The sequence below is a fragment of the Micromesistius poutassou genome (genome assembly GCF_964030765.1).
Source record: "Micromesistius poutassou genome assembly, chromosome: 21".
In the NCBI taxonomy this organism is placed as follows: domain Eukaryota; kingdom Metazoa; phylum Chordata; class Actinopteri; order Gadiformes; family Gadidae; genus Micromesistius; species Micromesistius poutassou.
Window position 1 is genome coordinate 10,113,831 of NC_140291.1, and position 11,827 is coordinate 10,125,657.

At 47.0% G+C, this 11,827-nt stretch overlaps 1 protein-coding gene across 1 annotated transcript in view; it reads right to left on the reverse strand.

Annotated features, from left to right (window-relative positions):
- Window positions 1-9,793, reverse strand: part of LOC311366825 (glutamate receptor ionotropic, NMDA 2C-like) — a gene marked incomplete at both ends in the record, with an annotated part of 26,038 nt that extends 16,245 nt beyond the window's left edge. Inside the window, 3 exons of the mRNA XM_084485594.1 lie at window positions 7,606-7,817; window positions 9,471-9,525; window positions 9,750-9,793. Of these exons, the coding sequence (XP_084341720.1) occupies window positions 7,606-7,817; window positions 9,471-9,525; window positions 9,750-9,793 (311 nt within the window). The remainder of the gene's footprint in view (window positions 1-7,605; window positions 7,818-9,470; window positions 9,526-9,749) is intronic.
- Between the last annotated feature and the right edge of the window lie 2,034 nt (window positions 9,794-11,827).

Genomic DNA, 11,827 nt, shown 5'->3' on the forward strand with positions numbered 1-11,827 from the left:
CTTACTCCTATGCAATATATTTATAATAATGCTTATTACTGCATTACTGCAGATGCTTTTGGATACAGGCCGTTAAAGGGCAGGTCGGTGTGAAACATCTTGCGATGGATGGATGCTAACAGTTATATGGCGTCAGGACATTGGGGATCGCACCAACAACCTTTAGGCTGGGAGTGGACCCCCCCTATATCCACCACACTCTCCTGAATAAACTCAGGTCACAGGTTCTCTCACACACACACACACACACACACACACACGCCTGCAAACACACGGATACATCCCAGAAAACGTTGGTGATTAAAACATCAGGATTATGAATCTAGGTTATAACCTCATTATAATCTAGATTATAATCTCAATGATAAATCTCAGGTTTTTCCACTCATCCTCACTCGCAACTTGTGAAACTTGTCCCTGACCATCATTTTCCGCTGCTTTCATCATACTCTCAGAAGTGTTCAGACATTCCCATGGCTGAGCAGGAGATATAATTGCCGTGTCCATGGTGACCTTAGATGATAACTCCGAGTGGGGGGAGCATGAGGCCTGGCTCATTAAAGGAGATCCATGTCTGGTTAACAGTGGCTTTTTGACAGGAAAGGAACGGATTAAACAGAAAGTCTGAGAGAGGCTGGAATGGGAAGGCTTAGTGGCTCTGATGGCTTTTAATCAAAGACCATTTAGGTGTGCGGTGTGAGGGGTTACTGGTGAACACACACACACACACACACACACTCTCTGTCTCACACACACCACTCTCCCTTACACACACGCACAAACACACACACACACACACACACACACACACACACAAAATCTCACAAACACACATACACACACCGACACAAATACACAAACACACACACATAGACACGTAGACATAACACACACAGCACTGATGATCCTCCCTCCGGCCTCACTGCTTAATGGGGTATAAGAGCAGGGAGCAAAATAAATGAGAGAGAGTGGGAGAGAGAGAGAGAGAGAGAGAGAGAGAGAGAGAGAGAGAGAGAGAGAGAGGGAGAGGGAGAGGGAGAGAGAGAGAGAGAGAGAGAGAGAGAGAGAGAGAGAGAAAGAAAGAGGGAGAGAGCAAGAGAGAGAGAGAGAGAAAGAGGGAGAGGGAGAAATAGAGATTAACACAGAACATATTAAGGGAGGGTGAAGAACAATGGGGAGCATTGGTAAAAGGAATGACAGAGAGAGAGAGAGTGACAGAGAGACAGAGAAACAGAGAGAGACAGAGAGACAGAGAGAGCGAGAGAGAGACAGAGAAACAGAGAGAGACAGAGAGACAGAGAGAGCGAGAGAGAAAGACAGAGTGATAGACACAGCGAGAGACAGAGAGAGAGAGAGAGAGAACAACAGAGACAGAGAGAGAGAAAGATAGAGCAAGACAGAGAGAGAGCAACAGAGGGGGGAGAGAGAGAGAGAGAGAGAGAAAACAGAGAAAGAGAGAGAGAGAAAGAGAGAGAGAGAGCGAGCAAGAGCGAGAGAGAGAGAGAGAGAGAGAGAGAGAGAGAGCGAGCAAGAGAGAGAGAGAGTGAGAGAGAGAGAGAGAGATTAACAGACAGAGAGAGTGAGAGAGAGAGAGAGACAGAGAGACAGAGACAGCTGGCGCCGGGAGCAAAGAGGACAGATAAATGGGAAAACAAACGAGACACACTTGTAAGCGCAGAGATTTTTTGGGAAAGGGAGTCTGTGTAAATGAAATATAAATAAAGATATACCGACGGAAAAATGAAAAAACGAGCCTTCATCTATCGAGCTGTCTGAACCTGCGCCGTATACACTAAGAGAATCGTGTGAGTCATGGCCCGTCAGTACGCGTAACTCGGCGAGAGACCGAAAGACAGACTAACAGACACACAGCAGGGACTCCTCGCCTTGGAGCAAGACGATTGAAAAGCAACAGGGGTAGAGAGGAAGAAGGAGAAAGCAAACGGACCAAGGAAGTAAGAAGGAAAAACAAAACTGGATCGATCGTTTGAACGGACTATTCTAGAAGCTGTGTGTTGTGGACTTGGTGCAGGCTCTAGTGGTGATGTCACGTTCCAGTTGCTCCAATAGAGGCTGTTTCGTTCATCTGTGCGGACTGAGGGAGCGGACACCTGTTAAAATTAGACACACTCCACTGACAATGTACTCACATGCAGATGCAGATACACACTCACACACACACACACACACACACACACACACACACATAACCACGTCATGTTCTCTAATAGCACACACACACAAACACATATCACATTCTCTGTCACTCGATTCTCCCTTTCATCACTATATGTGCATTTAACAACACACTACACAAACACACAAAACACACACACACACACACACACACACACACACAAAAAAACACACACACACACACACACACACACACACACACACACACACACACACACACACACAAAAACACACACGCACACACACGTAAACACACACACACACACACACACACACACACACACACACACACACACACACACACACACACACACAAAAACACACACACACACACACACACACACACACACACAGATCTCCCTTGGTGGATGGCCCCTGTGGCTTTTGTGAGACAGGGGACAGAGATGAGACTCCCCCACCAGCCCAGTCACCCCCTGCTGGGTCACTGGTCCTCCTACTGCTCTAGACTGGGTTAGCTGGCCAGCCCATCCCTTAAGCCATTATAACGGAGCATTTTAGGCACGCTTTAGAAACACAGTGGTACCACCAGCAGTGCATGGTAATAAAACTCTGAATTCCAGATTAAGTCTGTGGATTAATTATTTTGCATATGGGGAAAGTATTTGTATTGAGCTTCAACTAACAGACGCACGCACAAAAAAACGAAAGGAATAGACTCTCTGATGGTGATGCCGGTGCCTAACAGTTGGAGGCATAAGGGTTATTTTGCATCGGGGTAAAAGAGAAGGCCATCTTTTGACCGAGGCGGATTTAACGAGCAAGACATAAAAATGATATCTTCCAATTACGCTTTACATCTGCTTGGCAGCGATGTGTTGGGATTCAATGTGTGCTCAGCCGGTTGTGCGTTCCAAGGGCTGTCTCCTGCTTTAGCTCCATGTCTCTTGTCTATCTCCATCTGTCTCACTCTCTCACTGTCTCGCTCTTTCGCTCTCCCTCTCTCTCGCTCTTACTCCCCTCTATTTTCATTCCCTTTGTCAGTTTTCGGTGTCCAAACCGGGAGAAGGAGAGAGCCAGAGAGAAAGAGAGAGGGAGACAGAGAGCAACAGTGAGAGTGAGAGAGAGAGTGAGAGAGAGCGAGAGCAAAAGATGGCTAAACAGAGAGCAACAGCAAGAGTGAGAGCAAAGATAGACAGCGACAGAGAGCAACAGTGAGAGTGATAGCGAGAGAGAAAGCAAGACAGAGGGCACCAGTGAGAGTGATAGCAAGAGAGAGAGAGAGAGCGAGAGAGCGAGAGAGAGAGAGAGACAGAGAGAGAGACAGAGAGCAACAGTGAGAGTGACTGATTGAGATTGAGCAGGAGAAGGAACCCAAAGACACAGAGACAGAGAGGAAAGCAAAGAGACAGACAGACAGACAGACAGAGAGAGAGAGCAAGAGAGAGAGGGGGAGAATGGAGGGGAGGGGAGGGACAACATTGTTCCTCCCTCACTATGATAGATGCCTCCCTTGTTGGACAGATAAATCTTCTTTATGGCCAATCAATGTGCCATCGTGCCCAACGCCTCACCACACATGTCCTTCTCTGATTAATATGCCACACATACACCACGGTGCCACGCCTCGCACGCTTAGAACAATACATGGATGCGCACACACACACACACACACACACACACACACACACACACACATGCATTCTCTCTCTATCACTGTGTCTTCCTCTGTCTCTCTCTCTGTCTCGTTCACATGTGATTACACGCTCACTCACCACGTAAACATAAGCACATAAACAAGCGGGAGGTTGAACTGCCTATGTCTGCTGCTGATTGGCTGGCTCCGTTGTTTGTGTTGTTGTTGTTGTGTACTGTGTGTGACACAAAGATCAAGTGTTGTGGATATTAATCATGGTACCCTGTCCTCCAGAACCTCTTGTTGTGTTGAGAGAGAGAGGTGCATCATGGGAGAATACATGCATGTTCAACCCCTCTGCTGAGTGCTCAACGGTTTGCATTCAATTTACAGGCCGACTCACAATTAGATGATCTCATGTCGAGCCAAAGCCTTGGGCTCTTTTCATTTCAGCATAAATTATATTGTTAGGGATAATAGATCATATATTATCATACATGGATCAGGCATGAAATAATAAGTCTATGCCATCCTCAGAACTCGTACAGTTTTGTATGCTGTTTCATTACATTTTCCTGCCTTCAACTGTATAATATTCAACCTGTTTTGTATTGGGTCTACCAGCAAATGTTAGATAAATCCTTAGGCATTAATCGAAAGACTAAATGACATTTTATTGACGATGCATAATTGATGCATGCTGATATTTATCAGTGTTTACATGTAAATATTTTAGTCATATTTTAACATTTGGCAAGTTACTTTGAAACCGGTCATCACCGAATGATGACCGGGTGATGACCGAAAGGACGAGATCGCGGATACAAGCGGCCGAGATGAGTTTTCTCAGGAGGGTGGCTGGCTTCTCCCTTAGGGATAGGGTGAGAAGTTCAGTCATCCGGGAGGAACTCGGATTAGAGCCGCTGCTCCTTTGCTTAGAAAGGAGTCAGTTGAGGTGGTTCGGGCATCTGGTAAGGATGCCCACTGGACGCCTCCCTTGGGAGGTGTTCCAGGCACGACCAGTGGGGAGGAGACCCCGGGGAAGACCCAGGACTAGGTGGAGAGATTATATCTCAACACTGGCCTGGGAACGCCTCGGGATCCCCCCGTCAGAGCTGGTCAATGTGGCCCGGGAAAGGGAAGTCTGGGGCCCCCTGCTTGAGCTGCTGCCCCCGCGACCCGACCCCGGATAAGCGGACGACGATGAGGATGAGGATGAGGACTTTGAAACCGCAAAGTAAATGAAAATGGAATAATTGAGAGCAGTTGTTTAACTTGGGCAATTTTCGAAGTCAGAGCTTTAAAAGGTACAAAAACATTTAATAGGGCAGCATATTTGGAAGAAACATTGCATAAGGGGTCGTTTGGTATTTTTAGAACCGTGTTGCCACTGTTACTCTTTGTTGTTCTGTGAAGCTGACGCTGCAAACCATGAGATGCCTTTCATGTGTCGTTGCATTCTATTTTAAACCCAAATCTGACGATAAACACACCTTCTTGCACTAATTGAACTGAAATCGACCCTAAATGACAACAATAGCAACAAGAATCTCGTGCCAAATTGTGCAAAGACGCATTCATTAAGAATTAACATTTAAATGTAATTGACGTTTAGTTATCGCCACGCTATATTAACTCATAAACAAACTCGTAACGTAGCAACGTAGACTCACAGACCCACACGTGCACACACACACACAAACACAAAGACATAAACACACACACACACACACACACACACACATTGCCTGCGCAACGGGCTTGGAACAGTTAACATCGTCTGCATGTCTGCTTAATGAAGGCACTGTGTGATTCGTTGGAGAACAATTTGCACCGGTTGGACGTAATGGCTGTTTAATCTGTTTATTCTGATCCACGCATGAAGCCGAACGTGTGTTCACCGTGTACTAAGACACAGGGTTCTCCAAACCAAATGAAACAGTGTTTAACGAAGCATTCCCAGCGCTCAGATATGCACAAATGAGCCGAGAGTTGTTGACCCGCGCGCCCAAAGTGCCGGCACTGCTGTGCGCCACTGCAGGATTATGGAGGAAGAGAGGGAAGGACGAGAGCAATGGAGAGCTAGTGAGAGAGCTAAAGAGAGAGAGAGAGAGAGAGAGAGAGAGAGAGAGAGAGAGAGAGAGAGAGATAGAGCGAGAGAGATAGAGCGAGGGATGAAGAGAAAGATAAAGAGAGTGCTAGTGAGAGAGATAGATAGAGAGATAGAGAGAGAGAGAGTGCTAGTGAGAGAGATAGAGAGAGATAGAGATAGATGAAGAGAGAGATAGTTGGAGAGATAGAGATAGAGCTAGTTAGAGAGCTAAAGAGAGAGCTAAAGAGAGAGTTAAAGAGAGAGATAGAGAGAGAGCTAGTTAGAGAGCTAAGAGAGAGATAAGAGAGAGATAAAGGGACAGGATACAGTCTAGTCTGCTGGTTAGGGTTTCCAAACCCCTACGACCACTAAAGTAACTTGCCGACTTACCCCTACTACACCCCTACTAACCCCTACTAACCCCTACTACACCCCTACTAACCCTACTACACCCCTACTAACCCCTACTAACCCTACTAACCCCTACTAACCCCTACTAACCCCTACTACACCCCTACTAACCCCTACTAACCCTACTAACCCCTACTAACCCCTACTACACCCCTACTAACCCTACTACACCCCTACTAACCCCTACTAACCCCTACTAACCCTACTAACCCTACTAACCCCTACTACACCCCTACTAACCCCTACTAACCCCTACTACACCCCTACTAACCCCTACTAACCCCTACTACACCCCTACTACACCCCTACTAACCCCTACTACACCCCTACTAACCCCTACTAACCCTACTAACCCCTACTATCCCCTACTAACCCCTACTACACCCCTACTAACCCCTACTAACCCCTACTAACCCCTACTACACCCCTACTAACCCCTACTAACCCCTACTACACCCCTACTAACCCTACTAACCCCTACTAACCCCTACTACACCCCTACTAACCCCTACTACACCCCTACTAACCCCTACTAACCCCTACTACACCCCTACTAACCCCTACTAACCCCTACTACATCCCTACTAACCCCTACTACACCCCTATGAAAAGAAAGAGAGAGAGTACAGTAGGGGTGTAACAAAAATCGATTTGAATCGGAAAATCAATTTTGATTTAAAAGATGCAAATCTTCTGAATCGAACTGAATCGAATCGTTCCATTTAAAAAATTGATCGTTCCTGAATCGTATCGTACCCCATGTATCGAGATTCGCATCGAATCATCTTTTATTGGAGAGATGCACACCCCTAACAAATACACTTCTTCTCTAGTCTTTGATAAATCTTTTTGAAGGAAATGCCACATTTACAAGTTAATTCATTTTGTGAAATGATTGTCTACTTTCAACAAGAAATCCATTGCATCATACCCTCTCGAATTGAGCCACGCCACATCGAATCGAATCGAAATCCTTCTGAATCGAACTGAATCGAATCGTTCCATTTTAAAAATTTATCGTTCCTGAATCGCGTCGTACCCCATGTATCGAGATACGCATCAAATCGTCTTTTATTGGAGAGATGCACACCCCTAGAGTACAGTAAGTGAGAGAGATAGAGACAGAGAGACAGAGAGAGTGGGCAAGAGCACGACAGAGAGAGAGAGAGAGAGCGAGAGAGACAGAGCGATGTAACTAGTGTTTGACACCACACCCAATCTGTGACCACGGTGGTTACACACACACACACACACACACACACAGACACACACGTGCGCGGCGGCGGCGGCGGCGGCGGCGGCGGCGCCTTACCTCTCGGTGCGGTTGGACTGGCGCCGGCAGGGCACGGTGTTGCGCACGCAGGTGCCGGTGCCCGGGTCCACGTTCTCCACGATGACAAAGGGCCGCTCCTCCAGCGTTGCCACGGTGAGGTGGCGGTCGTCAGACACCTGCTCCAGGAAGCTGCCGTAGCGCGGCCACACCGGGTAGCGCACCTGCAGGATGCCGCGCGCATAGGTGCCCACCTGGGAGGACGTGGGGGGGGGGGGGGGGGGGAGACAGAAGAGAGGGATGGGTCATTGGTTGGGTAGAGGGGAGAGAGAGAGGATATAGCGAGGAGAGGAGAGAGAGAGAGAAGAGAGGGAGGGTTATGGGTTGGGGAGAGGGGAGAGTGAGAGGAGAGAGAGAAATGAGAGGGAGAGGAGAGGGAGAGGAGAGAGAGAGGAGAGAGAGAGAGAAAGGAGAGAGGTAGGAGAGAGGAGAGAAAGAGGAGAGAGAGAAAGAGAGAGAGGAGAGGAGTGGGTCATGCATTGGGGCAAGGGGAGAGGGGAGAGAGAGGAGCGGGAGAGAGAGAGGGGAAAGGGGAGAGAGGAGAGAGAGAGGGAGGAGAGCGATAAAGGAGAGAGAGAGGAGAGAAAGAGGAGAGAGAGAGGAGAGAGAGAGAGAGAGAGAGAGAGAAAGGTGTGTGAGAGAGAGAGAGAGAGAGAGAGGAGTGGGTCATGGGTTGGGGAGAGGGGAGAGCGAGACGAAAGTGAGAGGAGAGGGGAGAGAGACAATGCATTCCTATGATTATACATTTGTACGATTACAATGGGCCACGAGGGACTCTGGATTCAGGGATTCAAAATCACCGGTCGGGGGATTTTCGGCCAGCACCCACCACCACCACCACCACCTCCCTCTCTCATATCCTGTCTCATTCTGCCTCTTCCTCCTATCCTGCTTCCCTCCTCCCTTTGATCCCTGCTTGACCACCTCTCCTCTCCTCAACCCCTGCCCGTTGCACTTCAACCTGCGTGAGGTCCGGGAAGAACAGAAAGATATGCATATGTGGAGAAACTTGAAGGAGGGGGAAGGTGATAGGTGTTGAGGAAGGTGTTGAGGAAGGGAGGGAGTAACAGAGAGGGAAACGGACAAGGAAAGGATGGATCCAGCAGACAGAAGATGAGGCACAGACAATCACACACACACACAGATTTTTTGTTGTCAAACACTATTCTTAATGGATGATTAATCAGCCAGTATGTGTGCCTTTGTGTGTGTGTGTGTGTGTGTGTGTGTGTGTGTGTGTGTGTGTGTGTGTGTGTTTGTCAACATTTGTGTGTTTGTGCGCGTGTGTCTGTGTCTGCGTGACATCTACAGGGATGGGATCCAATTTAACGTTTTTCTTTTTTTCTTGCACCCATCCTGCTCCTTGTTTTGACAATAGCGGTCTGTGTACCGTTAGAGTACATGAGCCGTCGTGAAAGATCGCTGCTTCAAAACCTGGCTCCGAGCCAGCTTCCCTGCCCGAGACAGCATTGTTGTGATCCGACACAGATGCATGCTGGGATTGGAGACAATGCATGCTACCTGAGCTTGTGAATCGCTAATTTTTTTCTTCATGACACCGGGCTAAAGTGGGTCATATCCTCATCGAGTCACGACGACTCGTGTCACAGACAGAACACTCAACATTTGTCAGGGATCCTGTCGTTGTAAAATATGAGAATCTGTGCCTTGTGTTGTTTGGGCAGTGTTGGTCACAAAATGCCCAGTAACATTTTTTGGGAACACTTAAGAGCACATTAAGTAACTATTGATTGTTAACGCAGTAAAAGAATAACTATATAGCCTTAGCATAGGGGTTTGGGTTAACTCTAACCCTATTTCATAATGTTGTGTGGGTTTGTGTGGACGGTGGCTAGCAACCTCAACTGGCCGAGTCTGAATGGACTCTGGGGCTGGGTGAGGCTGCACACCTGTTGCACATTGAGTAATCACGTTAATGGGGTGATATTTTGCCACCAGGTGTGATTAGCCATTACAAGCCGTTGCATCACATTGGCCACAGTCAACCGTAACAATAAACCGGTCTTACAACATCACCACCCGGTGTCCTTTGTCTGGAGGAGTTTTGTAAAAGTCACCTAGGTGGCCTGATCCATGGTCTTTGTTACAAATGTGTAAATGAATACCGTAGTCCCAGGTGCGTCATTTCCACCGGGGACGCCGGGGACATGTCCCCATCACTATTTATCATTTTAATTTTGTCCCCACCACTTTTAAAAATGTGTAAACCAATTGACCGTTCGCGCTGTCCAAACAGAAGAGTAGTAAGGTCCGTCAAGCTTGCATTTCACTATGGCGACGGCTCGACGGCTCGGAAATCAGAGAGGAAATCTTAAAAAAAACTGATAAGGGGTCAGGGCTTGCGAATGGTCAATTGCGATGTGATAGGCGTGCACGTTAGCAATAGATGAAAGAGGAGGATATTATTGGATAACTAGCAGCTAGCAGTTAACTCTGAGTTAATATCAAACACTGTAAGACAAGGTAATTTGTAGGCTTCTCATGTAGGATTGCACTTGTGCACAGTGCATTTTTGCTTACTGAAAAAGGATCTGATATCGGTTCCAGCTTTTCTCTTAGACATGATGCAGGATGAATCCAGTCAAATAGCCTTGCGACTTGCGCCTTTTTTTTTTTTTTTATGTCATCGCAAGGGGGAGGGGGGAGGGTAAATGTGTGCTGTCTGTACATAGCGTTATAATGGAGAAGTGGCTTAATTTATTTTCAAGACAGACAGCCAAAATTGACATTTCTATTCAGAAAATAGCCGGTCCTTTTGCTTCCTGTAAAAAGCATGTTTGTGACACTGAATAACTAAATGGATATGGTTATATACATCATCTAGCCTGCACGTGGAGGGCCACATAAGGTAAGAATTTGGTTTACTTAAACTTTGCTGCTGGTTTTGTTTGCTCGTGATGACCTGGTCAAAGGTTACCCATGGTCCTAAGCTACGATTGTGATCTGATTCTGGTTGTTGCTCCAGCTAGTATGCATTGTAGATACAGATTGCAGCTACACACGGTGCGATTGCTATGCCAATGTGGTTATAGTTGTTTTGTCTGGTTGAGATATGTGACGTTAGACTTGGAGCCTGGTATCCTAACATAAATATGTTGAGTCTCGCATAACCTGTGTGATTATCATAGGGGATTTTATTTGCGGGCAGTTTGCTTATATGACGTTGTAACGAGTGAAGTCTACCTTGGTCCTTCGCGAGTCTTTACTAGCCTACTTTACCGGTGGTGAGGATTTGGCAGATGCAATTCTCCTCTGGGCGCTTGTTTTTTTTTTTTTTTTTTTAATGCATAACATAGGCTACCAGCAGCCCTTGCTCTTCTTCAAAAGGCTGATGCTCAGTACCTTGTTTCATCTCGTACCCCCTTTACAGTCTGGCATTGTTTGTCTGGTAAACTTTGTTGATGTCAAGAGAAGTGTTTAATTGCCAACACTGTTCTTTGTCCTATATGATGTGTATTAGTATTAGGCCTGAGCCAATACCCTGGTGTTTCCAACACCGTTTGCAAAACAAGCCAAAACACAAACAGTGGTTTTCAACTTTTATTGTTCGAATAGGATTTTCAACACCTGACAATACACTGTAGAGCATATTGTAATGCAGCGCTGAATGGATGAATAGCTTACATAAGGGTACCCAGCACTTTTCAAACCACACTCAAGCTTATGGTTATTGTCCCCAGCACTTCTAAAAACAAACTGACGCCACTGCGTAGTTCACATGAACACAATTACTTTAGTTAACCTGAACACCGTTAGTTAACGTGAACCATTAATGACCGTCCGTCGACTCGGTTCCCCATCGACCGGACATGCTGTCGCTCCACAGGCCACATCAAACATCTGGACCAGGACCTCTGGACAACTGGGAGTCCACCATCAACACAACCTCAGGAACACAGCAGCACTTCCGGGCTGCAAAGGAATGATCAGCACTCCACCCTCTCAAGGGAATTCTCTGTTGTTCTCCGGGTCGGGAACGTTATCGATGATTCCTGGATGATAAGCCGGCTGGTCGGGGTCTCTTCGGCTCTGGTCGCGGTCTGGGTCAGCACTTCAAGGACTTAACTGGCTATCTGCTGCTGAGACTGAAAACGTCTGGTTTTGTGGACGAGATCGGCCCGTCCTCTCTGGATGATCCGAATCAATGGAAGCCACTGATTACATGTGACTCAGAACTCTGCCA